The 27,764-nt window shown below is 36.0% G+C and overlaps 4 protein-coding genes and 1 long non-coding RNA gene across 9 annotated transcripts; 2 read left to right on the top strand and 3 right to left on the bottom strand.

The window, feature by feature from the left end:
* Positions 1-372: 372 nt before the first annotated feature.
* On the bottom strand, positions 373-4,036 carry LOC137723803 (CRC domain-containing protein TSO1-like). Its single transcript, XM_068462995.1, has 10 exons — positions 3,900-4,036; positions 3,401-3,567; positions 2,632-3,310; positions 2,088-2,536; positions 1,927-2,001; positions 1,562-1,742; positions 1,380-1,475; positions 1,205-1,271; positions 984-1,104; positions 373-899 (listed from the first exon to the last, which is right to left on the bottom strand). The coding sequence occupies exons 1-10, from the start codon at positions 3,960-3,962 to the stop codon at positions 596-598; spliced, it is 2,202 nt and encodes a 733-aa protein (XP_068319096.1). The 5' UTR covers positions 3,963-4,036; the 3' UTR covers positions 373-595.
* Positions 4,037-4,747: 711 nt separating this feature from the next.
* On the top strand, positions 4,748-5,506 carry LOC137722198 (uncharacterized). Its single transcript, XM_068461162.1, has one exon. It carries the CDS (start codon positions 4,748-4,750, stop codon positions 5,504-5,506), a length of 759 nt encoding a protein of 252 aa, XP_068317263.1.
* A 531-nt stretch (positions 5,507-6,037) lies between these two features.
* LOC137723085 (protein NDL2-like) lies at positions 6,038-9,473 on the bottom strand. Its single transcript, XM_068462240.1, has 10 exons — positions 9,304-9,473; positions 9,049-9,148; positions 8,202-8,299; positions 7,986-8,074; positions 7,609-7,669; positions 7,432-7,518; positions 7,174-7,308; positions 6,989-7,044; positions 6,695-6,830; positions 6,038-6,604 (listed from the first exon to the last, which is right to left on the bottom strand). Exons 1-10 carry the CDS (start codon positions 9,361-9,363, stop codon positions 6,362-6,364), a joined length of 1,065 nt encoding a protein of 354 aa, XP_068318341.1. The 5' UTR covers positions 9,364-9,473; the 3' UTR covers positions 6,038-6,361.
* A 5,567-nt stretch (positions 9,474-15,040) lies between these two features.
* LOC137722677 (uncharacterized) lies at positions 15,041-17,257 on the bottom strand. 4 transcript variants are annotated; one of them, XM_068461736.1, is made up of 3 exons: positions 16,769-17,257; positions 16,387-16,537; positions 15,041-16,279 (listed from the first exon to the last, which is right to left on the bottom strand). In XM_068461736.1, exon 3 carries the CDS (start codon positions 16,212-16,214, stop codon positions 15,315-15,317), a length of 900 nt encoding a protein of 299 aa, XP_068317837.1. In that variant the 5' UTR covers positions 16,215-16,279; positions 16,387-16,537; positions 16,769-17,257; the 3' UTR covers positions 15,041-15,314. The 4 variants fall into 4 exon arrangements, with proteins under 4 accessions (XP_068317837.1, XP_068317839.1, XP_068317838.1 ...); XM_068461738.1 differs by having other exon boundaries at positions 15,041-16,284; positions 16,387-16,483; XM_068461737.1 differs by having other exon boundaries at positions 16,387-16,483.
* A 7,340-nt stretch (positions 17,258-24,597) lies between these two features.
* On the top strand, positions 24,598-26,713 carry LOC137723683 (uncharacterized). Of its 2 annotated transcripts, none has more exons than XR_011066948.1 (4): positions 24,598-24,749; positions 25,057-25,191; positions 25,780-25,925; positions 26,465-26,713. It is a non-coding gene; the product is annotated as an uncharacterized lncRNA (long non-coding RNA). The 2 variants fall into 2 exon arrangements; XR_011066949.1 differs by having other exon boundaries at positions 25,646-25,925.
* The last annotated feature ends 1,051 nt before the right edge of the window (positions 26,714-27,764 follow it).

Here is a 27,764-nt window from a genome sequence, read left to right as displayed (position 1 = left end):
GATCGGCATCATAAGATAAACTTATACAGATGAAGTTAATTTGATCATCCATTAGTCAATTAAAATTTTGGAAGGCATTTAATTAACATAACTCCCTCTCCAAAATTACTGAAATCAGTTATCTTTGATAATTAAGGGCATTTCCAATGGAAATATATAAATTTGAGATGAAAAATCATATTTACATCCCATTTTATATTTTCGGCAAATGTAAATGAAAATTCCACTCCAATGAGAATGACACAAATTTGAGATCCCATTTAATTTTTTTCTCTTTAATTAGTGGGATCCATCACCAAAACACGTAAAAAGAATGTAATTATATGTTTTTATTTACATCTTCCTGCAAAGACGAATAATTTACATTTCGCCATTGGAGAATTTTCCCGAAAAAAAAGAGGTAAATTGCAATTGTTGAGCCTAAAATTTGAGGAGAAACACGGAATTACATATAAGAGAAGGAAACGTAATACGAACTTGAGATCGTTTTAAGGGTAACAACATAAAGAATGCAAAAAAGCCACATGGTTGTTGTATCACAACAATGCAGCAAAGAATGCGTTGAACTGGAGTGCTTGACTGAATCTTCTGTATGTCACCGCTTTCGTGGTGATTCCAGAGTTGGGAATGGTGGAATGGATCTCAGAACTAACTTCCTGCCGCCCCTCCAAGCTGATCCAAACTCGCTGCTGCTGTAAGGAGGCGATACCCTCTTTGAGTTTGGAGAGGTTGACTTCAAACCGCTAGGTTGTGAGCAACTGCTAGCCAACGTCTCAGGAGTTACGTCTTCTGGAATTGCCTGAAGATGCTTTTCATGCTGAGAAGATGACAGAACAGAATGCAGAGAAAATATTTTCGGTCTCCCGTTAGAAGAAGATGTCAGTTGGCCTGGAGGAGGTCTGCAAAACAAAATAACTTCCAAACATTTTACAACGTATCTCAAAGAAGTTACATACGGTCCAACGAATCAGTGGATCAAAAACCTGCAAATCCCCGAAGGTGCCATTAGGAGATCTTGATCCCTCACTGTCGGTAAATTGACATTCACTGCATCCTTTCTCGGATCTACTGATTCATCTCCTCCAACTTCACCTTGTTCAGCTTCTGTTGTATAAAGAAGAAGAATAAATTATAAGTACCCAAATTGTGGATCCTGTAGGAAACATAAAATGATTTGTTAAATTCCGTATGACTATTTGCTCACCATCTTTCCGACCAAAAGAGTTTTTACACCCTACACATCTGCAGAGGATGCCGCATCCAGCACCGCCCTTGGTAAGAAAATCAAAGGAACCATATGAGTTGGTAGATACATACCAGAAACTTTAATAGATTTACAAGAGCGTTACATTCATGCAAAAGAGGCCAAATTCCGGTACCTGAAAGCATTCACAGTACTTTTTCAAGCAACCTGATTTTCTACAATTGCATCCCCTTTTATGCCTAGCTGAAGACGGAGTCGAGTTAGTTTCCTCCTGCGTAGGGAAAGTTGTGGGTCTAAATGGTTATGATTTATAGGACAATGCAAATGCAATGGATTATCTCAGTTACGAATTCTAACCGCATACTGTGGAATAGCAACGGCTCTTGCAATCACTTTGGGAGCAAATGCAAGTGGGTTGCGGGATTCAATCAGTTTGCGATTCTCTAAAACAATGTTCTCATACATAGGCTTGTTGAAGCATTCTTGACATGAACAAGGCTCAATACAGTAGAGACCAGCAGCAAAACAATCGCAATAACTGTGTCAGAGAACTTAGGATGTCAAACTAAGAAAAAAGTGGAATCGAATGAACCCATAGAGTACAAGGCAAAAAAGCGAAAGTTGTAAATTGTAATCGAGTATAAAATTTTAAACTTCTAATTAGTAGATATAATGCACACATAAGCTCATAATTTGCGAGATAAAGTATGCACAAAACTCACAGTTTCAAGCATTTTGATCTCTTACAATTACAGCGCTTGCAAGCCAAGCTTTCTCCAACAGGCTGCAACTTAAGCCTGCAAGGTATTAAATGTTAAAACAATCGAATTCAAGGGAGTGGATCTAAATAATACAAACAGTCATCAGAATTTACGGCGCATGCCTTTTCTTCTCAGGACTACTATGGTCAGGTTCTTGACCAACTGGTGCACATATTTGGGGGGAAGTTACTGCAACCTGAGCTTTATTTTTACATGATTCATCACAAGAAACCTCACTGGGAGTCAAAGAAGTACTAGATATCTTGGAATTTGGCAAATTAACCCCTTGAATCTCAGAAGCGTGAACCTCGTGCTTGACAACCGTACTTAAATTACTTTCAATAGTAGTTGCAAGAGCATTCAAGTGCAAACCAATACCAGGTAACCGAGAAGATGAATAATCACAACCTTTTATAGTTTGAACCAACTGCTTTTCAACAGAGGCGACTTCACAACTGGACTTTAGTGAGGCTGACGAACCGCCACTAGCATCTATTGATTTCCTTTTGTGCGTTGCTGGCCTTTCAAAATCCAAACAACGTCTGCGTATTGCGTATGACTGAGAACTAGGCTGAACATGGTCAGACAAAATTGTTGCATTACTATAAAATCGAAAAAGTAGGAAGCTGAGTACTACAAAAAATATTGGCCAAACCAGTATATTACCTTGCAGCTAGAATGTATACACTTGGGCGACTTTTCATCCACAATACCACTTGGATCATTAACATTTAACTTATCCAGTAAAGTTCTAGAAAGTATTGCCGGAGTTTCATCTGTTTCCTTAGTTCTCCCAATACCTTCTGGTTGATTACTGACCTTCCCCGATCTGCATTGTTCACTAGAATTGATAATACCAGAAAATTCCTTGACTTCAATATCATTGTCTCGTAGGATGTTTGACATAAAAGAGATGTCTCCAGGATCTACTGGTGTAGGATCGTGCCCTGCACGGTTCTCTTTAATGATTGTTGAATCAAATTTTAACTGATCATCAGAAATCAACCTCACCAAATCGCCTTTCTTCTGCTCAATTCTGTGAATTCTGCGCAAATGTGTTTCCCTCTCAAAAAACGAGCGCCTTCCCTTGGAATGATGCACATCATTGCTATGTGGGCTACCAGAACTATACTTCAAGTTATTTAGAAACTCAACTGGTAGTTCCATACTCTCAGTTGGAACTGCACTAGCAACCTCTACATCTGAAGAACTTCCGGATGCAAAGCATTCTGGTTGGTCAGCACCTAAATATGATTGCTCAACTGAAACCGGAACTCCATCACTTTTACTATTTGGGTTTCCACCCTGGAAGGAATTGGGTCTTGGTGAATCAGAGAAGTGGTGCCTGACAACATGAACAAAACATCAAACACTTACACAAATAAAACTAGTAAAACTAGCAAAGCAGTAAGATAAGATATGATTAAAACCATACCTTCTAAGTACAAATCTGGTTTCGGGGATGGAGAGATTCTGCGGCGAAGCGAAAATAGAAGGAAGAGATGCAAAAGCTAGGGAGTTGAAGGTGTGATGATCATTTCCTGCGGACTTCACCGGCTCAATTGGGGAAAGATTGCTAATGTAGTTGAACACAGGGGAATCCTGCAGAAATCATCAAACAGGAATCAATTCTCACTTCTCAATCTACGGTGTTGAAACGGCAATGAACTCGAAAGATTGAGAAAGTTCGAAAGGGTTTTGCAGAAACCATCAAAGTTAGTGAAAAATTGCAACAAACCCATTTGTGCAAAAGTGGAAATGAACAGTTGGAAGTCACAAAAAATTAAAATTGAATAGAACCCAGATTTTAAAACTCAAAACCCAAATTACAACCTAAAGTTAGCAAATAAATTGAAGAATATGAAAAAACTAAACCCAGCAGAACCCATTTGACCCAGAAAAAATAATTTTAAAAAAAATTGAAGAAAAATAACCTCGTATTTAGCAGGAAGAGGTGTGGTGGGGGTGGTCTGATTGTTCTTCAGAGGAGTGTCCATGGCCGGAGATAAAGCTCCACCGCGTCTCTCTGTAGAACTTTAGAGAGAGAGAGAGAGAGAGAGAGAGTGAAAATAATAGAGGGGGGAGGAGCCGGGGAGGGGGGCGGCAAGGCGGGAAAGAGGGGTTTTTCGTTTTTTTTATTTTTCCCTTTTTGTCCCTGTGTGTGTGGGGACCGCCCTTGACCCAAGGTGAGGTCTCGGTTCAGTGAAACGATATGTCGTAAAACGCCCTCGGTTCAGTGAAACGATATGTCGTAAAACGCCCTTATACAAAATAAGAGTATAGGCTCCCAAAACAAAGCCCAATTAGAATGCGACCACGGCCCACAATAAATACCCCTTTTTCATTTTTATTTATTTTTTCACCTTTTATTACTTCTATCTTACGTCGAATCCTTATGATTGTTGTTGTTTGTGTAAGTTTATCTTATATTACCAATCCCAAGCCCGAATAAAGAAAGATGAAAAGGACGTCAGGTAGTCAACAACCGGTACTTTTACATTGAATAATTATGATTGTTGTTGTTTCACCTTTTATTATTAAACTGAGTTACTAATCTGAAAATTTTCCTTATTTGGGTAGGAAAAATCATAATAATCCAAGCCAAATTAGGAAACCTATTTGTTTTCGAATTCCTAAGTCGAATAGGAATATGATGTTTTCTTTCCTTTATAAGAACGTCAATAGGGGTAAGTCGCTTATTAGAAACCAAACCCTACAAGCCAAAACCCTACTAGCTTGCCCTAAGCCGATCGAAGTTCCATCAACTCACCACATTCCCACCATGAAAACCATCGAAATTGTTTTCTTCTCCGGCCACCACCGCGACTTCGATCGTGACCAAGAGACTCACCGTCACCGTGATCGTGAAGCTCACCACAACCGTGATGGTGAGTGTGACAGTTGGACTCGCAGTGATCATTACCGTCACCATGAGACTCATCACCGTCATCGGGACTATCATGACCACCGTGATCATCCGACTGATCGCCATTGCCGGGACTACAATGATCGCCGTGAACGTGAGCGTGGGACTCACCATCACCGGGACGGCCTAGTCACCAAAGTCCTGAGCGTGCCCACAAGACCAAGAAGCAAACGTAGGTTCGAATGCCGCATGAAGAGAGAGTCTCTCCGCTCGTATGTCAAAAACCTCGGGCTTTCTCCGGGAGAGTTGCAGGAAAAGGTTCGGAAGATGAGGGAGGCGAGGGACTACAGCTTCTTGTTGTCGGAAGAATGCAACAATAGTGTCAATGGCGTCCAAGAAAACGATAATGCACGGCTTTACAGTGCGTTGACAATATCTCTGAACCAAAATAATCCTCATCAGCTTGGTGCTGCTGCATCAAAACTTAGCAAAGTCGAGAGTGACGAGAAGAAACATGGCGGCAGTCCAAGAAGCTTGCTCGGATTTGTTCCTGATGACGACGATGACGTGCTAAGTTCGAGGAAGAAAGGGTCGGAACGAAGAAGAGAAGGTGGTGAATCTGCTGCGAAGAAACGAAGAACATGCAAGATTGACGGTCGTGATGATGAACAGTGAATACAGATGTATTTATGTTGTTCCAGACTTGATTAACTTTGGGGAATTATTGAATTAATCAAGAATTAAGAGGATTTAGACACGTTTTAATTAGGTAGATTAGAGAGGAAGGAGAAATTAAGAGAGGTTTAATGATTAATTGTTACTTGGTGGTGAAGAAGCCTTTTATTCACGTTCTTGTTAATTCTTTTATGCATCCCACTACTTTGTAATTAACTTTCAGATGTAATGATCACATCCTTTTTCTGAAAAATATAAATTTGAGTATTTTTTGCTTGCGTCTGAAAACAAAATTTGTATAATATTTGTAGTATATGACGGGATTTTCTAGTGTATTCAAGGTATTCTATATTCATAAGTTTTTAACCGTAATTTATTGTTCAACGGTACAAAAATCAAGACTCTATAGTATAAAATACTTTGAAGCACCATGCAAATTTCGTTAACCTGTTGATAATCACAATAGCATCTCCTGCAAAGCATAAAACTTTCGACAATTTGCCAACAAATAATTTCAAGTTATCCATAAAATTGCAAAAGAATTATCTTTTCTAAATTTCCATTGCAGAATATGTTGTCAGCTTCTTACAAAATTAAAATACAATTAAAAAAAGACGACCCAAAGTCAACAAGACTCCCAGAATTGCAAGGGTCGAGGGAAATTAAAATACAATTCAAAAGATGAAAATGTATACAAATGAATGGCGCATACAATTCAAAGAATTCTCCTAATACCCCCAACCATCTAATTTTTCTCCCATATAGACAAACCTACATTCAAAGAATTTGCTACTATCCAAAGGAAATTATACTGCCATATACATGCATTCAATGGAACTGCACTCCACACGCGCATCAAACTTCGATGGCTACCCGTGTTTTGATCGGTTTGAGCTTGATTCCCAGACTCTCAGGAGAAAGAAGTTCGGGCGCTATGCATGAATTGATTTTTGAGGGGCTGGTGGGATTCGAATCGTTACTTGATGAGGAAGTAAAATGTAATTGTCTGTAGTACCCAAAACCCCTGAGGAAGAGTTCAATCGGAGTTATCATTGCGTATGGGTGCTCTTCTGTTACCAGCGAGCCACATGCCTGAACCTGTCAAGGGCAGCAGACAGTAAGTATTCCTATTGTAAGTATACTGATGGAGGGAAGATAAGTGAAATGTGTTAACTGCACGGAACCTACTTCAACAAGAGCACAACTTCTTCGGTTCATTTTGGCATTCATATAGACGGATTCAGCATGGAATGGACTTCTTTCACCCACAAAAATAAGAGTCTTACACTGCAAATTCTTCAAGCCCTGGGTAAGGTCGTGCCTCCTGCAAAAACACTTTCAATTAAGTCTTCGGATGCATAAAGAAAACATGCCACAAGACGTCAAATGATCTTTACAGCTTTCATCTCGCATTTGGAGAAAATTTAGAATATATATAAGTTTGTGACAGAACACATGTTTCGAGTAGTGAGATGATCTTACTCATTAGTTGCTTGAAGGAACCGCAAGACATTCGAACTTTGTCTTTCATCCAATAACTGTATTCACACATCAAGAAAATAATCAATATTGATTCAGTCATGTACATTGGACAATGAGCACTTTGTTGACATCACATAACAAGCGCTCTTTACCGAGCAAGCAACAAATTGTTGAAATTTCCTTACCCTTTGGCAAGCTTCTATAACATCTGACTCTCCACCGTGTATGCCAGACCTAAGCTCCTTACTGAAGTAACGCTGCAGAAGGCATTCCTTTACTATATCACACATGCCATAAAAGTATAGCAAGTTCAACAATACCTGCAAATTTAGAGTTCATGAAATCTTAAGCAGCATGGTCGATGGGTCAATCTATTTTTACATGGAAAACCCTTACCAGCAAAAGTACATAAACAATATCAACTTAGTAACGGAAATTATAACCTTGTTGTAAATCCATTCAGTCCATGAAGGTACTTTGCAGATAGGAGACACAAGAATTAACCCAAGCACCCGTTCTTGATACTTCATCTGCCAATTGGAATCACAAAAGCCAATAACTAATTCAGAATGTCACATTATACCAAAGGAGCGAAGGAGATGAGAATATCGGTAACTTACCGCAAAGAGTGTAAGGATATAAGCACCAGCTGTTACACCCAAGCACAGCACTTCTTTCAACCTGATTTTTAAGTTCAAAAGAGATTAAAAAAATGAGCGAAAGAGACCTATGGAGAACTGCGAGTGAAATACATATATATATTATCAGTCAGAATAAAATTATAAATACACATATAGTAATGTCTGGCGGAAGACGCATCTCAAATTACAAGATTGTATCTCTCCAATGGTAATTATTGTCAGGTTATGCTAAAGAAGCGAAATGACAAATGCATATGTAGCCAATCGTAATCAGTATGGGATATTAAAGCAAAGGAAGTTTGATTGGCTGGAACCAACAAAATACGAAACAGTAAAATAGGTTATCAATAACTTACCCAAAGAAATCGAGCACTTCGGCCACCTGGTCTGCAAGGTCATCCACACTAAGCAAGGGGGCATCTGAAGAAATCACATCAGCTCCCAACTGCAGACACTCTTAAACAAATGAGGTAGAAAACTGAATTAAAATCACCAAAATGTCAACATTTTTTTTACTCAATTTCATATATACAACATATTTAAAGCGGAATATATGGGTGCATATAACTGACCTCATGGCCAGGTGCATCGATGTGGTAAATGCAAAAGTTATGAAGCAGCAATGACGCAGCATCCGAGCAAAAGAGGAGGCCTTGGAAACAGGACATGTCTATTCAAAGAGGAGGCCACTTAGAAACCACATTAACTTAAGACACATTTGGGATCAATAATAACAATGAAAAGCAAACTATGAAGCATACAAGGCCTACAAATTAAATTTTTTTTTTTTTTTCAGAGTTTGGATTGAGCAGAAGAAAGAACACATTCCTTTTGAATCAACCGGTTTTCTTTCTTCTCTTTCGAGGATTAAATAATCAACCGGGACTAAACGGCAATTACACACTAAAAAACCTACAAACCAAATAGCACCTGGACATCCAAAGACTCAACCTTCTCCATACGTTTGGATCAACATAGGGATAAACAGCCATTTCAACTATCCAGAACAAGAACACACTAAATACCCCCAAAACAAATAACACCAGGACATCGAAAAATTCAACCTTTTTCATTCATTTGGATCAAAATAAAGATAATATGGCCATTTCAACTAATCCAGAAGAAGAACACACTAAAACCCCCTAAGCAAATTACACCCGGACATCAAAAAATGCAACCTTTTTCATTACATTGGCTCAAAATAACTATAAAATCGCCATTTCAACTACCCTGAAGGATATTCATTAAGCTCCAAAATCAAAATAAATCAAACAAACATCAATCCTAGCATATCTTCAATTCCAATGCAAGAAGCACTCTACAACCACCCTCAAAACAATACAGAACTTATCATTAACAATAAGAACAAGAACAGCCCCATTGGCCGAAAATCGAAAGGAACAAGAACAGAAAGCATACAATTGAGAGCAACATCAGGATATGTTATCAAAGCAGGCTTTCCTTGATCCCCACAAACAAGCACAGAGACCGGCCCTTTGCTTGTTTTCACCACACATTCCTGCGAACCCATAAAATACACCAAACAAAAGAGGATAAAAATCAAAAGCCATCAACAAAAACATTAACATTAGAGAGAGAAATGCAGAAATGGAAAAATATTATTGCTTTCTTGGTGGGTTTTGTGTTTGATTCCTTGCTTTTTGCTTTGCTTACCTTCCCTCCTAAAGGTATCATATCAATGTCAATGGAGACCGAGTCGCTCGAATCGCCCATGACTCAGTTACCAGCTTCTGATTCTGCTTTCTTCAACACCAGAACGATGGAAAATAAAAAAAACTGCTTTTTTTCCGCAGCTGCTTCTTCTGCTGCTGCTTCTTCTTCTTCTTCTTTCTCTCTTTGTTTTATTTCTGAATTATGAAATTACCCTCCAAGCAGTAAGTTTCCTATTTTGCCGTAATGACGACTTTCGCCTCCGGTCCATGATTTTGATTTGAGAAACTTTATTTCAATCCATATTTGTCTACTATCGAGTACGAAATAAAACTAAAATTTATCAATAAATTTGTATCTAACTTAAATTTTATATGAATTTCTTTTAACTTCTCGTATAGTTATCATCAAGTATAAAATGAGATTAACAATACAAATAGAATTCATCCATAATCCCACATCCAATGGAGTGTAGTAGGTTCTTGAAAAAGGAAACGGCTTGTTTGACATGATCACGCAAGGTAACTTGGGATTTTATCAAGAGCGTCATTGTTGGGGGCAAAAGTAAGTGTTTCGGTATCGTCATCCTCCTATAGACTAAAATGATAAATTTACATATTGAATTAAGTTTTCTGATGGTAATTTAATGATTAAATTTGTGTTGGACGTGGTGTTAAGTTTTAGGTTGTGCAAGTGACCGTTGGAATGTCAGGGGCTATTACGTAATTTCCCTGGAAGCATATTACAGCTATCTGACACCTGGACGCCGCAGGAAATGAATAATCCTGACTAGTCTATCAACGCGCGCCAGCTCACGACCGGGCCCATGCTTAGTTGCCTCCTTTCCCCTTTTTTTTTCTTTTTCCACTTTTGATTTTTATTGATTTTGTATATGGATAAAGCTACCAAACTTTGCGGCCATGTTTTGCTTTGTTTAATATTCTGTAGCAATAATCTATAGAATAAACTAATGTTTTCGTAACGTTCGTTTGTGAGTGCTTTTAAAATGATTGAAAATGTTTTTGTTTAACATTTTTAAAGTTTTAAAATCATTTAAAGTGTTTTAAATTATTTTTAAAACACTTTCAAATAAGCTTTTAATTGAAATATAATCTTCATTTTAACAGCGGAGATCACTTATATAATTTAGCATGATCACGTGTCTTGCTCTCACAAAACATCGTTCTCACTTGATAGTATCAGGCAGTCAAATCAAGTGTATTATATAACGGCTCTCACAAAACACTCAATAATATTTTGGTGATCCCACCCGACTCAATTAATTCGACCTTATTTTTATGAGTTGTTGCACTTATGGCAACTACATCAGAGATTTGCTCGAAGTTAATATGGTTGAATGGAGCAATATATACTTGTAATGAGTTTGACCTATTATAACATATCATACGAACGTAAGATTTGTTGTGGATATATGTTTTTAATGTATAAAACAAAGTTTTAAGTAGTATTACGTCGTTTATCCAAAAAAATATTATTGATTTATAGGGTCGGTCCATGATTGATTCCATACATATTATTTGGTGTAATTTTATAAGAGCAAATACATACAAAAAAAAAAAAAAGGATTTAATAAAGTATGCCTTCTTGTGCTGTACATCATTGCATGAACCCTTTTTTTTTTTTTTATAAGAATCTAAGGTGGGATGGAAACTGATCCAGATCTCACACTACGGAGTTCAGGGACTCAACAATTCGCAGGTTCAAGAGAGATAATGAGCGTTGGTGGTAAATTGTTTGTAAGGTTGGGATAAGCTGATAGGGATCGTTGAATTTAAATTGAAAGGTCTGAATTGTTCGGTTCATAGGTTATAAAGTGTAAGATTCGAAGAGTATCACAATATGTGAGATGAGAGGAGGAGCATGTCACATGATCACATGATTGATGGGTAACTCGGGACCCCATTAGACGTTAATCACGGCCAACCTTCACTAACAATTAAACTCAACTTTTTGACCTGAAATTCTGAAAAGTTCAAGACTTTGGTATGGAACCTCTTATTGTTATGTTATTTATCACGCATGTGGTGTTGTAAAGAATTTATAGCTTGTCTGGGATTCGTATATGTAGAAGGTCCTTGTGTTCACAATCTGTTATTGAATTTTTGTCATATGTTGTTGGAAACACTTTTAATTGTCATAAAGTATTACTGCTTTCTAGAAATTTAGATAAGTACGACATCAACGACTATTAACCGTTGATTCATTGCATAATTTATATATATATATATATATATATATATATATATATATATATATATTAACTGCTGTTATTCACTCACGCATGCTGATACCGACAATGTTCCTAACATCTCTCCCAAAGCTTAAGACTTAGGAACCTCTCGTTGTTACAAGGTAAAAAGAGTGTTCTATAATTGAAAACATGTGCTTATATGTCTACATCTCTCATTATAAAACTTGTAAACCTGACCACAAATGTTGACATATCGGCGTGTATTTAAAACTAATATTATTGTCACATAATACTGTGATCTAATGGTGTTCCTCTTCAATTGTAAATGAGAGATCTTATGTTCGATTATCGTCAAAAACAAATTTGAATCGAGTTAATATGGCTAGCCCATTATTAAGCTTTACCGCAATGTCGAAATACAATATACATTTGCATCCTAGACTCCTAGTGCATATTCGACCACACCAATCTTCTTCTCTTCAACAATTAATAATTTAATCATCTGACGTTATTATTTGTAACAAAAACTAACATTATTGCTAATAAATCTGATCAGACGGGAGTGATTGAATTTTGTATTCATCCGCTGAAATCAAGTCAAGTTATTTAATAAAAAAATCCAAGTTAAGCAAATACACACGCATGGCAGTGCAAGGGACATCACACTCACGCGAATTTGTCGGCAAGGTAGACAACGCGCCGGTGGACTATGAATGCACATGCGGTTTTTTTGAAATTATATATTTTTTTAATTTTCTTTTCAGTTATATTTTGGACATTATCAATAATTGAGTGGGTGCGGAAATTCGGTGGCAAACAGTCGAAAAGCTGTTGCTTTCTTAATCCTGCTAGAGAATGCTCTGGCAGTTTGGCAAGACAATCATGTCCCTTTCCCTCTTTTGTTTTCTTATTATTTCGGATATTTTTTTTTACTATTTTCTTGGTAATTAAGGGTTATGAGTTTGTGAATATTTTACAGTGTTTCGGAATATTTTATACTCTGATTGAGTTTCATGTAAATATGTTATGTGAGAAAATCTTTGATTCAAATCAGGTTCATGCTCATCACTCGGTTTTTAGGGCTAGGGTGAGCAACCCCAAGTCGAACCAATCTTTGAGGTTTGCTTTCGGGTTTGCTTTTACATGAAGTATTTCAGCTCGGAAGTGCTTTTGTGCTTGGGCGAGCAACCCCAAGTCGAACCAATCTTTAAGGTTTGCTTTCGGGTTTGCTTTTACATGAAGTATTTCAGCTCGGAAGTGCTTTTGTGCTTTTATTAGGGTTTAAGGTTTAGGAGTTTTATGGAAAAGAACTCAAAGGTGTTTTTTTTTTTTAAATTTTATTTATAACAAACGATATTATCTACACTAAGGAGAAAGGGGTAGGCTTAGTCTCACAAGCTAGCAATAATGTGGTTCAAATTCGTCTTTGGTAAGAATCGAATCTAAGACCTCTTCCTTACAAATGAAGAGGAATACCACTAGACCGTAGTATTAAATGGCAACTCAAAAGTGTTTTTAGAATTTAGAGAAAAAAATTCGGGTCCAAATTGAACCAGCCCTGAGACCAGTTTTGGCATGCTCTTACAAAGAAATTATTCACTTGATCAAGATGCACAACGAGAATCTCACTAATACAATCTATAAGTCAGAAACATTTATAGTTATCTCTATCAAACGCTAACCAAACATTTTAATTATCTGGAAGCGTTTTTAAGTAGCAACACTAACCCAACTAAAGAGATTAGACGTTGATGCGACCATATATAAAACTACTAGTCTTGCAAACTTGGGCGTAGACAAATTGGCTATGAACGGTGCCTGCAAAAGTCCAAATCTCCGTCTGTGTAGTTTAGATTAAAATACAAGTCGACATAAACATTCAAGTATTCAACTTTTTCTAAGTGGACCATCGCATTGCCAACAAAACCCTAATTTCTTTGTACTTAGGTTAGGTACATACACCAAATATTTAAACTCCTCCACCTAATGTAGTTAAAACCACAAGGAAATCAGTACAAGGAGAACCTTGATCGATTAGGGCCACCTGCGTTCATTTAAAACTTTAACCAGCAAATACTTCAACTCAACATTTTTCTCCAGGCATATACTTGGAATAAATACATTCATCATATGTTTTGAATATCTTGACCAACTACGAATTTTTCGCAGGCTAATGTCTGAGGGAACGGAACCAGGCCTGGTTCGAGTGTGCTAAGAACACGCCCAAGATCAGAAAATATATCCCGGAAATAGCTTAATTCCGTCGCTAACCCTAAACCACAGCTAAGGTTCAACCTGCCCGAAATATTTGTGGCCGGGTTCAAGCCTATGACAGAATCACAGCTGCAACATTCAACTAATGACATGAACTACAAGGTTCAACAAGTGTGAAGGGCCGAGGGGCCTTCTCCAACATGAACAAATCACTCTTTGAATGCTATGTAAGGAGATGAGGAAGAATTCATGCACCAAAAACCAAAGGAAAAGAGAGAGGAGATTTCACAAACTCAGTGGAAACTGTACATTTGATGTTTGAGCTCCGATGCAACGAAGCATAATGTGTTCCATAGGCTGGCTGGACCGGTGAATCTACGGAGAAATACTGTTGTAGGCTTGTAGCCAACCTCTGGCCGTGGAACAAAACATTTCAAGGCACCAAGAAATAGACCAGTTGTGGGTTGTCCCTTTTATTTGATCAACCACAAACTGATGCCTAGCACTTTACTTTACATCAGACTTTTCAGTTTTCATCCCAAATATAATCCAGAAAGGAGTTGGGCAGGGTACTTCGGTCATGCTCCTATCCCTTCGTGTTCTTTCGAATATGTACATCTTTACCTTCTACATCGTTCTATCCACCTTATAGCTAGCAACTGTACAACTTTCCAAACCAAAGATTCTTGTTGCTTCTCTGTTTCCTTCTAGAGAATGTGAGATCTCGACTCTTTGAACCGTTCTAAGAGAGAAGCTTTCCTAGCATAAGCTACCCGAAAGCTATATTCGGGACCTTGACAAGCAAAAGCAGTAGACCTCCATCAATTACTTAATCTCACCCAAAAGCCTCAATAGCATCAGTTGCATAGTTATACAAACATCATTCAAGTACCATAGTACTTCACGCTTGCATTTTATCTTAGTCTAGCTATTATACAGTGATGATCAACATCTAAATGCAAGAATGTAAATAAAATGTACAAATTTCTGGGTCTGAACCGCTTCATACTTGTCTAAGTATTCATACAACAACACCCACAACACAATCAGCAGCAAAGAATGGTCCCTAATACAAGTGGAGTTAGGCCAATTCAAAGAACTGTAATATAAAAGAAATTAGATTTATGGCTATTTAACAAGAAGAATAGGATGTGGCCTAGTCCGTTAGGCGTTGGCATTCCAACTTTGGAAAAGAACATCACTACAGCTACTGCAAACATGGTCAAATAAGAAGCTTAACGATTTGCTGAGTAAAAGTGAATTAATTTCAACATTTGCACATTGATGATTTTGACATAGAATTCTCAGTAGGCAAAAGCAAAAAAAATTAGGATGAAATTAACGCTGTATGGAGGATATACAACCAGTATAAACAAAATTGTCTCTGATCTATTTGGATTGCTCAAGCTACTCATGAAGATAAACCAAAAAGAGAAAAATAGGTTGAGAAAAAACAAATGATTATATAACAAATGATCATATCATATATAATCATCTTTTTGCGGTAATTCAATCACATAGCTGAGAAAATCATCACTCACTAGAGGTTTTCTGTTAGCAATCAATGGAGAACTTCTTCTGACTTCCTCTATTCATTCTTCCAAGCATACAAAATCAGCGAGAATCCTAGACCTTGTGACTTACTATCTGAGAATCTCTGTGAAAATGACCACTGCAACGAGCTTGGATCGGAGGCTGGTTGACTAGCCCACAGCTTCTCGGCTGAGAGGCATGTCTTGAACATAAAAACAGCATTTCCAGGTGATGTACCAAAGAGCCAATTGTGAACATCCCAGAAAACTTCAACGGCGAGCCCATCAACCAAGATGGTATGGTTCCCTCGGAACTTCCACCGAAGTCTCTTCACCTGCATCGCAGGCTTGCTGTCAACGCGCACCAGGAGGCATGGATCATTGACCCCGACAGTGTCACACTCAATTACAAGATCATGAATTTGACCATTATTGCAAAACTGAGCCTTTGTAGCGAAGCCCCTCTTACCAAAAATATGCTCTCTCTTAGCAACGCAAACGGCACTTGAAGGCACAGGGGTGACACTAGTTTTTTTGAAAGCTTCTTTTCTCATGTCTCCAAGAAGGAGAAGCATTTGCCTGTCCACCACAACTCCCACATAATATCCCTCCAAAGGTTCAGGGCCGGATCCAAATTTTGCAGATGAAAGGTCCCAATATATATCGATTTTACTCGAATAAGCTTCTAAACTCTTGGACCCCCTTCTCTTGGAGAACAACCAGGGTTTAATATCAACCTTACAAAGACACTGACTTGATGAATCATCTATCCCAACACTAAGGCCTTGACCCATCAAATTCCTACTCCAAGTCACAGTAATCAAGCACGACCGGCCTCGTAACCGGCATTGATACACACAAGTAACCAAATTCTGGGCAGTCCTACTACTATTTGATGATGAAGAATCAGCAACCTGAACCCCATTTTCACCAAAACAAGATGGGAAATCTCTCATTTTTCAAACCAAGTACCTCAATTCACTTTTCCAAACTTTCTTTGGGGAATTTAAACAAACAATTGCTGACCTTACACAAAAAAACAAAACAAAATCCACAGAACCACTCAGAAATGATTAAAAAAAACAGCAAGAAGATAAGCAGAACAACAAGAAGCAGCAGAGAAATTACCTCAAATTGATCAGAGACAAAAACCCAACTCAGAAATGCTTCAAAATCTGATTATCCAGCCTTGATTTGATCTGGGTTGCTGGCTCTTGATGCATTACTGCACAAAACCCATCAATCTAAAACTCAAAGGAACCAGCTTTGAAAACGTGGGCTGTAAAATAAAATCCCAGAGAGAGAGAAGCAGAAGACAAAAAAGCAAACGTGTTTCACTATAAGCAGGAAGACCTCCGCAGAAACAAGTAACACTATTTATAAATAAAAATTAAACCTTTACCTCAAAGAAACAAATTAAAAATTACCCACTACAGAGAATATGAAAAAAAAACAGTAAAGCTGATGCACAGAGAGGAGAGAGAGTGAGAAATGTTAGAAAAATATATACCTCAAAGATGTTGACAGCTGCTTGTGTAATCTAATGAAGGTTAAGCAAAAAGAAGGTTATATAGCAACTGGGTTATGCTGGAAAGGTTGGTTTTTGAAAGAATACACTCTCTCTTTCTCTCTACTCCATCACGCTTTCTCTCTCTAGACGTTTGCTTTAGCTGACATGCTCACATGAAACATAGAGAGAGAAGCAGAAGCCCCAAAAACTGAAACCCAATTGGGAATTTTTCTCAGAGCTTTTGGGAAGAGACAGATTTACAAATTTGTTTGGTGATGCATGTTGCAGGAGCTTTCAGAGGTGGGATTTTAAAACCTCCACTTTCATGGAAATTAAGGCATAAAAAAAGGGAAAAATAAAAGAAAGAAAAAATAAAGCTTTATCTTTTGCGCTCTAATTTTTGCATGTTATTTAAAGGGGGAGAAGAATGAGAGAGTAAAACAACAGCTTTGGAGGAAGAGGGCCCCACTCACCTGCCTTGTGAAGTGCAAGCACGATTATGTCTCATATTAATTGGTTTTTAAGGAACAATAATTACAAGCATTCACAGAGCTTTTAAAAATAATGCTTCTGGGCTCGTGTTGTTCGATGCATTTCTGTTCATATGCGTTTCTACATTGGTTCACATTGGTTGTTAAGAAACAGTTGAAATTCCTATTAAACTTCAAGAGTTTTTTTTGGAAAAGCACCTCAACCTGTCGACATGCACTTCTCTGTGAAACAATTACGTGACCAATAGACAGTTTTAATGTCGTTTTGTCAAACGTTATTAGAAGAATCTTTGAATGTCGATAAACATTTAACCATTTTAAAAGCAATCTAAAACATACATGATTAATTATCAATTTGATTAAAAATCATTTACTTATATGTTCGTATTAAATGAATTTACGGTTTTTTTCCTTGTCATTTATGTTCTTTGACGCATAAATCGCAATGTATTTATTTTCTTTTTTGTCAAAATAGTAGACTTACCATCAAAACCTTCCTTGCACAAACCTGGAATGCTGCCCACCTGCTGCACAGCCTGCGCTACCCATTCATACAAGAGATTTTTTAGTGTATCAAAATCACGATTTAATAAGTTAACAATCATAATATAAGTGATTAAATACTTATAAAGTTTCCAATCGTGCACTTAGTGTAACATTTTTTTGGGACACTGAAATGTTTTTCCATCCATAGCCCAACCTCCGCTTTCATCGTTTTCGAACACCACATGACTAAACTCACACGTAAAAAAGATATGAGTTTCAGTCTCATCATCCAAGCCACATATACCACAAACGTTCTCAACATTCATGTGTCAGACGTCGCAAATTATGATGCAACGCTAGGGAGCTATTACAAACAGGTTCACTCAAATTTTGCCGTCGCAAGGGTTGATCTTCAAAAGATTATTTATTTTAATTGAAAATCGTTTAGTCATCTGCAAATTTTGTCGACAGCGCAGTCGCTGTACAAGAATAACCCTTGACCTCGGTCAGTAGTACACTATTTTAAGGACTACCCTTTGTACTTGTCACTGATTAATAATTGATAACCCATTATCTCTTTCTCTCTCTAGAAATCCACATCCTTTATCTCTCTAAAAATCTTCAGCCTTTCTCTCTCCCAAAATGCTTAGGATCTCAACATCTGTATGAGTTGGTATTGTGGGGATTGTGGGAGGGATTTGATTCTGAAAATGGGTGGTTGGACAAGTATTTTAGGCAACCTGGCACAAGGAAACACTTAAAAATTAAATCTCTTGCTTTGCAAATAATATTTAATTAAAGAGTAATGATATTCATGTTTTTATATTATATTTTTATACCACTTTAGGTATTATCTGATGTGGACAACCACATTATTTGAAAAATTTGCAAAACTCAAGGAAATGAAGGAGAAAGACATCTTGTATACCACAATTATCATTTAATTAACTAATTTTTCTTAATTTTCACAAAAAAAAACTAATTTTTCTTAATTATTAGTTTATTAAATAATAAACTAAATTTAAAAGTTTGATTAATTCAAATGATGTGGATGTCCACATTAGATGTCACCTAAGGTGATATGAAAATGTGGTACAAAAATACGGTATGAATAGCATTATGAATTAAATAATTCCAAAGAGGAAGGGCTCATTTCTCAAAGCAAATATCAACTAGTGAGTTACACGCGCTAGATTTAAAACAAAAAAAAAAAAAAAAAAAAAACAAATCAATAGCTTCCTTGATGAAAAAGAATTCAACGAGAGCAGCTCTAAAGGACGTGTGAAAAAACACAGCTTCGGTATTTTTCAATCGTTATATCAATTCTTAAGTGACATAATGTGGATTGACATCAAATGTAGTTGCTATTTGACTGCAATTTCAAATCTATTTTTTGTGATTAATAAATATGTTTTTTATCATTATTTTTATTATCTTTTGTTCTAAAAATACTTCCTACAAATAAAAGAAAAACAAATATACATTATTTAATAATTAAAATTTAACATATCGGGTTGATATTAAAATTTTAAAAAAAAATCAATATGCTACAATAGCCTTCAAATTTAAAATTATGCTTAAAATTTGATATTTTTTTTATTAAAATATAAAAATTTAAAGTATATAATTAGATTTTTAAAATGAAATAACAATTTTATGTATTATTACTAAGCTTAAATATGAGTTGCGAAAGTGCATACCACGTGCTCGGCTCTGCTCGTGGGGGAATATGGACAGCTAAAATTATGAGGAAGATTTGTCAATACGTACTTTATGGGGATATATAAAGACGTGGTCTTCACGTGTACTTGTCGATAGTTTTGTTAAATCAACCCCAAATTATTTGATTATCTTGTTCGTTGCTCCTGTACTTATTGGGCCTTACCAAGCCCAATTCAGAATTTTTATGTTTTCAAATTTTTTTTTCTTATTCAAGCGATAATTTGCACTAATTTATAAAAAACACACTATTTTAGTCAACTTGGCTAGACTTTGATATACTTTATTTCTCTTAAAATTTTATGTGAAGATTTTTTTTTTTTGGGGGTTAACTTTATAAGGATGGACAGGGAAGAGATTTTCTAGTGTGTCCAGATTAATGACACATACCACATACATCTCATGTCATTATATAAGTAGAGGGGCACTTGAAAAAAAAAAAATTCCTCCACTTATAATAACAACATATAACGTGCTGCCTTATATTCTGGTACATTAAAAATTCTCTGTGGAAAGTGAAATTGTTAATTAGGGCAAAATAAGCATGGCCTTGGGGTAGGACCGTAGGAGTTGATTGAGGAGGGTGCATGGATATGTGGGGTTTACAAGATATTGTACTTTAAAAAAAAAAAAAGAAAAAAAAAAAAGAGGGATAAGGGATAAGAGACAAGCAAGCCATAAAAGTTTTGGAGAAAAGCAACCCATGCAAGATTATCACCCATTTTTGTTGTTGGGATTAGTCTTTTGGTCTGCCTCTTTAATCCTATTTGGAAAATATACTAATAAGAGTCATTTTCTTTTTTGTATAACGATATTGGAGTAAGGATTCGACTAAACCACACAATAGTCATCGACCAATATAATATCGTATTGAAATTCCTATTTATGTGAGTTGAACTAAGACCTCTCATCAGTGCAGAATAATACAACTAGATTGTAATGACAATAGACACTAAGGCCTCGTTTGGAAACTCGTATAAGAAGGAGTATGATTCTCTCATCTCCTAATCTTCATCATATTCATTTTATGTTGACTTTTTTTTTTTTAAATGGTTACAATTAAGTCATGTTAACATTTTATGTTGACTTTTTTTATAGAGAAAAAAACAAGAAAATTAGAAGATGAGATAACCCTACTCCGATACATGTCCACGTGCCAAGTTCGAATCAAGTCTATTTGTACCAAAAGAAAAGCTAGGCCTAGTTGTACACTAGAAAGCTAGGAGTAGCAGTCCCAAATAAGAAGGGACACACTATCATCTCCATGTGGTCACCACTTTGAATTACATAACCATGTGACAAATAATATTCCTACCTTCCACAATACTTTATCAAACAATACGATAATACTTTAACAAACTATAAAATTACAAGTCCGTGAATTACTTTGATAGTTAGGGTTTTTCTTTTCAATTATTGCGTCTCGGATTCAATCATTGCAATTTAGAATTATGGATTAGTAGTATTATTCTTTAATTGTAAGTTTGTAAGTGAGAGATCTTAAGTTTGATTTCACCAAAGGCGAATTTGAACCACATTATTGCTAACTCATTGTGAGGCTTAGCCCACTCCCCCATCCCTTATTGTATAATATCATTTGTTCAAAATAAAAATCCTAGTTTTTTGTTTTTGTTGGATTAAAACATAACAATAATTCCTAGTATATACATCGTGCATTGATAATTGGAGAAAATTTTTAGTGTGTAGAAAACATGGTATTATGATATTTAGTATACTAGGTTATATTTCCGGCACACTAAAAAATCTTTCTTATAATTGGACCAGCATAGGAGTACTCTTTGGACAAGATCAACAATAATACTGAATCTTCATGGTCTTAACATTATTAAAAGTGATATTTATGATTTTTATCCTATAATTAAACACTATGTGTAAGCCCCTCCTTGGTCCTATTTTATTAATAGATCGAACCTTGTATATCTAACCAATGCTAGGGACCACTTCAAAAAAGCATATCAAAATATGGTTTTGCATAATCTTGGATCATGGATCCATCATTAAGTTACACATAAGAAATGGTTGTGTGGGTAAGTGAGTCGAAAAATAACATAACTTACGAAAAATACAATTTGAATTAGGTTAAAAAGTCGGACATACTGTTTTAATTAACTAACCTTACCCATTTGTCAAAGCACTGTAGTTAAAAGTGACATGAGATCTTCGCATGCAAAGAAAGAAAAAGAACCCATTAACTTGGGTAGAATAAGGTGGTGGGAGATTCATGAGATGGAAAAAGTAAAAAGCTCAAAGCTGTAAAAAAATGCAATGAAGGGTAAGTGGGTCTTTCTGTGGTATGAACTTTTGATTTCGTATAAGTGCTTTTTGTACAAGTGCTTGTATCAATCATTCCGTTGATCTTTTATACCCATTCCTTCTGAAGTTGCAATCATGTAAAGTCAAAAGGGTTAAATTCCAACATAAGATTGTTGAACTTTTTTGTGTAATTTTATTTCCATATAAATCGTGAACAATAAGAAAAGTTTTCTTGAGTTTTCTTGAGTGAACAATAAGAAATGTTTTCTTGAGTCTACTTCCTCATGGTCTACAAGAAAAGAATCCTTTTTTTCCATTAAATTACGTGAGTTAGGCTAATTGACATGTTAAATATGCACCAAACTTTTGGAAAAAAATCGAACTTTGAACTTATTCTAACCCTAACTCTTTACAACAGAACATGAGAACAACAATACAATTTCATTAACTGTCTTTTCTTCTCTTATAATGTACTATTTATACTAATACTCAACTTTAACTGTTACCATAAGATGATGCCATCTGGCATCCTAACACCCTTCTTCTCCCACTTGAGCTCACTTGAAAGGCTTTTCATCGGCCTGTCTAAGTCATGTCATAATATTCATAACTATTTGATAGGTTTTTTCACATGTGGACTGTTGAAACCTCTACTTATAAGCTTTTGCAAGATTTTTCTTTTCATTAATGCGAGACTCTTTCCCTCACATTCTTACACAAACGATCAGTAGAGTTTAACCAAATTTAGATCATTTCTGGAAAAAAAAAATTTCTGACTTTGATGTGATTGAGCAGCAGATTTATCCACCTAGTTCTTACATTCCAATGAGCTTTGGAAGACTTGCTGGGGAATTTCTGCGGTTTTAGGGCTGACTGCATGTGTATTCATCTTCATTTTCGTATTTGTACGTGTTTAATCATACTGAATGTATGATTGCGTGAACGTTTATCTATACAGTCGAAGCAAAATTTTACATGTTCTTTTAAAGGAGAGAGGTATTGGAGTTTGAGACCCTCTTGTCCCACATTGGTCAATAGTATTTTTTCACAAGCCTTTATATAGGCTTATTCCCTTTTCTTAGTAATTAGAACTTGGACCATTTGGAAATGGATTGAAGGCTTGGGCCTTATGGTTGTGTGGATTAGGCTTGAATATAATATAGCCTAAATACAATTAATATTAATTAATCAAGACAAGGGCCTTGGGCCTTGGAATTTAAAATTAATACAGCCTATATATTTTCAATCACAGTATCCAAGTGAAAATCATCTTTTCTTCCTCCTTATCTTCCGTACACAATTTCCAGAGAGTAAACACACAAAGCAATTCGCTAGAGTTCTATAATCCAGTGCGGGACGAAAATACTGTTCGAAGGACGTAGCTTTTACGCTAGCCTCTACCTTCTGTGATCAAGTTAGTATCATTGTATTTTTATATTAGTTTATGTATTTATTGTATAATTGCATTCTGCACATTGGGCCTTGGAATTTAAAATTAATACAGCCTATATATTTTCAATCACAGTATCCAAGTGAAAATCATCTTTTCTTCCTCCTTATCTTCCGTACACAATTTCCAGAGAGTAAACACACAAAGCAATTCGCTAGAGTTCTATAATCCAGTGCGGGACGAAAATACTGTTCGAAGGACGTAACTTTTACGCTAGCCTCTACCTTCTGTGATCAAGTTAGTATCATTGTATTTTTATATTAGTTTATGTATTTATTGTATAATTGCATTCTGCACATCAAGTATATTTGGTAAATAAAATATTAGAATTTCAAGTTCTGTTTATTTCTGTTATTTTTGCTTATTTCTGAAGTGTTCTCCAACAAGAGGATCATCGCCGGATTCTTTTTATGAGGATTTTGAGGATCCTCTAATCACATTCGTTCATCATACATCGTGCGATCAATTTTTGTCAGGTAATGTTTATATTCAATTTTAAATAAAAAAATTTACAATGATTTTTGACCACACAAAGTATGATGGACGGATGTGATTGGAGGATCCGCCTATGATCTTCCTGGCTTTTAAAGGAACATATCATATTCGGATCCCACGGACGTCCCTACCATCACTCACCACCACCTCCGCTCCCACCCCAATTCTAACTGTATATTTCTCCAACCTCCAACCCCTCCTATTTTCTTATTCTTCTTTCTTTCTCTGTGGTTTTGGTTCATCGATGCCGTCGGAGAAGAAGGCAACGATGTTGAGGAGCGAGAGAAAGATTGAGAAAGTTAAAGAAAAGAGTGATCTCAGCTACACAATTTACGTGAACGGTTAATATTATTTGGTCCACATGATCCAGATGGTTCGGATCCGAAGAGAATCCCGTTCCTTCTTTTAAGTGCAAATTTTACAAATATATTATTTCTAAACAAGGATACATGCATCCCTTCCAAAGTAAAATATAAGTTACCTACATTACAAGTAACATTGAAATACAAGGATACACTGTATTCTTCTTGGCAACTTAAGGGGAAGGAAATTTTCATGCTATCTCAATACAATACATGACTAAATAAAATTATGCAGGAACGCGATCGTATCTTATCTCTATTGTATTTTGGCGTTGCATAATACTAAGGTTTCACATCGGAAAATTGATAAAATTAACGAAGATTTATATTGCATGGTTTCACTTCTAATTACACCGACATCTTATGTGATAAAATCTTCACACTTGTTGTGTTGTGCATATGATAAGTTACAATTGCAAATTGAGAACAATACCGGTGTGGTTAATTGTGGGATGTTGCCCCGTCTGTTTGGTATCTTGATATTCGGTTTAGTGGAATTTTTTCGTAAGAATATATATATATATATACACACACACACACACACATGTTTACTCAAAATTTGTTGTTGATGACAGCGTTATCATGCTTATGTTTACTCAAAATTTGTTGTTGATCGACAGCGTTATCATGCTTCCTTTATGGAGGAGGTGCACTCATGGATGATTATATCTGCGGGTGACTTTCTGATACTTATCATTAGTATAGTTAAGTTCTTAACCTACTTAGAATATATCTTCTTGTTGGTTCTTTCGAAAGTCCGTACATGAGATGTTGGTTCTTTCAAAAGTCTGTATGTGAGATGTACCTGTTTGGACTAGTGTCGTATATGTATGTTACTCACTGTATAATCATTGGACTTTAAACTTTATCCGTAATTGTTCGCTATTGAGGGAAGTAAGCTTAGCATGATGTGTCTTCTTGGGAAGTAAGCTTAAGCATGATGTGTCTTCTTGGATGGCCGTCTTTACCATTATTTTGAGATGAGATAATTAAGTAACTAAATCTTAACAGATTGGGCAGCTGTTGTAGCATGTTCATCAGCAGTCATAGGATTACTTCATGATTCAAAGTATCACCGGTGATGGATTTGATACTCACTCTTTACTGGCATCGTACTCACGGTTTCTGGTTGTATTACATGTTGAGGTATGTTTACTTCTCAAACTCACATTCTAACATGAGTTAGTTATCTTTTAATTTCTATAACCTGTATTTTGAATTTTTTTTCTTTATTACAAAACCAGTCTTGTACAAGAATATTCACAACTTGGAAACTTAAAAACGAAATTAATGTAAAACATTAAAAGACCTCCTTTCCCTATATATATATGCGTGCGTGTATATCCTTCATTCATTCCCTGAGATAGTGGCCCTACATTCATTTGACTTGTGCAAAGACGGAACATAAAATGCAATTCAGTGTGAGAAAAAAAAAAAAAAATGCAATTCAATTTTTGTGTTGTAGCATGGGTGCACCTGTGCTTTTATTTTCCGATATGTTCTCATCATCCTTTGTTCTTGAGTTTCTCTCCAGTTGTGAACTGCGCTGTATGTTTAAGGTACAAAATAGTTTTGAAAAATAAATATGATACTTGTGCAGATTGCCAAGGTGGTTCTGCTGGGGTGTAATTTGGCTTCCTTTTGAACCTCTAAGTTATGTTAAAATGCGATTGATGTCCATAAGTTGCCCCTGCGCGTTTAAATTTATTCATGAATGCATATCTGGAATTGCAGCGGAGCAAGACTGACTCTGTATGTTGAGCTTTTACATTGACCCGAGATTGTCAAAGATAAAAGAACACAAGGTTCAGCTATATTCGTACAAGCTTGATCCTCAAAACTGTTTCAATCGCATGGAAAAATCCCCGTAGAAATCTAAGGTAATCCCCTTTAATCACATTCTATAAAACTATTTTTGACTAATTTTTTTTTTCTGAACTGCGATTGTGTAGTTGCTAATTGAGTTTGGTTCAAACATCAGCCGTATTGTTAGATTAGTTTAGTTATTCAACTCAATGAAGTTGAATTTGAAAATTAAAGTTGGAGGTTCCGAAAATAATTCATATATCCGATTCCTACTGCTACTGCCTAAATGAATGGAATTTTATGGTCCAGTAGAAGAATGCAAGAAGGTCGGATAAGCAATTAGAACAGTAATACAGGAAAGTGGAACGTTGGCCTCGATGAACAGCTAAGAAGTAGGGATTGTACTGGACCTCATAAAATAGCAAATGCATTCGTCCTCGACTGTCTATGGTTGTAGGAAAAAGGGAAAATAGTGATCATGTTTAGTAAATGCGTGATTTTGGAGTTTTAAGATTACTGATGTGCTTTTTAATGGTGCTTTGGCTGCGTGATTTTGGAGTTTTAAGATTACTGATGTGCTTTTTAATGGTGCTTTGGCTGTGTGAATTTGCAGGCTACAAACATTGGGGATCTGCAGGCTAAAAAAAAAAAAAAAAAACCCAAAGGAATTGCGTAGAGAGTAATTTTGAACAATATTTCCATGTAAATTCTATTAACACAGACAACTAGAGTGAGGGTGATGAGAGGATGTTAGTGGAGTTACGTTTTGAAGCAAACAATCATTGTTTAAGCAATCGGGGTCGAAGGCATTTTTTCTTCTCCGACTTTTAGCGAGGGTTTTTAATCCGTCGCTTTAAATATATTTAGTAGCGGTTAGAGACAAAAATTTTATTGTGGCTAAAGGTCTAGGCTTTTAGCGAGGATTTCTTCGTTGCTTAAAACATCTTTAGCAGCGGTTGTCGGCGAATATTTGGTTGGTAAAGGTCTTCGACGCCTTGGAAACCATAAAATGGTCATTAAATATAGGAAATTCGTCGCAAGATATTCTAATTTGTCGGGGAAAGGTTAAAAATCGTCATTGAAACTCAAAAACTGGATACTTTCTGCTAATTGATCTCTTTTCCTCCCGTTTTTTTAGTAGAAAACTTATTTTCCTTCCCACAAGTACTACAATAGCTTGGTAAACCAAGAACTAAGAATTTTACTTATATTCTATCAATTATATCTACAGTGAACTTAGAAGACAGTAAATATGTAACTCTGGATAATATCATATGAACAAATTAACGTGAAGCCACCTTCTAAATGATTTATCTATTGATAATTATAAATCTTTTATCTTTTGATGATTATATATCTTTTCAGGATGAGATTTGCGTCCTAATATTATGATTATCAATTCGCAGTCAAATCCAGATTACAAATTCAATTTTCACATTGCATCCAATCTTTCTGCAATTAGAAAATGAAATCCCAAAATTTCTTTTGTTTTCTTGGCAGCCATGCTATATCTGCCGTTTTAGTAACTTCTAGTACGTACAAGGGGAAGCATTCTTACTGAATCCCATCATCCAGAACACGATTAAATTACAGAAGTGATTTGTGAGCCAACTAATTTCTTGCTCATTATATAAGTTGTAGATGAAAACTTTGGAAATCTTTGTGTGCAGAGGAACACCGTCACGTAATGTTATCATGCACATGTTATAACAGGGGTGGACTACGAAAATGATATGTTCTTTTCTAAGGCATATTAATTAGAAAAAAATACAAGTGTTATAATTTGAGTAGAATAATAACACCACATAACCACATGTTATGAAAAAATAAACTACATGCCACATCAACAAGGGCCTATGGATTGGCCACATGAAGCTTAGCACCCTGTAAATCTGTTTGAGATTGATTTCTTC

The sequence above is a fragment of the Pyrus communis genome, chromosome 17 (genome assembly GCF_963583255.1).
Source record: "Pyrus communis chromosome 17, drPyrComm1.1, whole genome shotgun sequence".
Taxonomy (NCBI): Eukaryota; Viridiplantae; Streptophyta; class Magnoliopsida; order Rosales; family Rosaceae; genus Pyrus; species Pyrus communis.
Note: the sequence above shows the minus strand (reverse complement) of the source record. Positions and strands in the feature narration are given on the sequence as shown.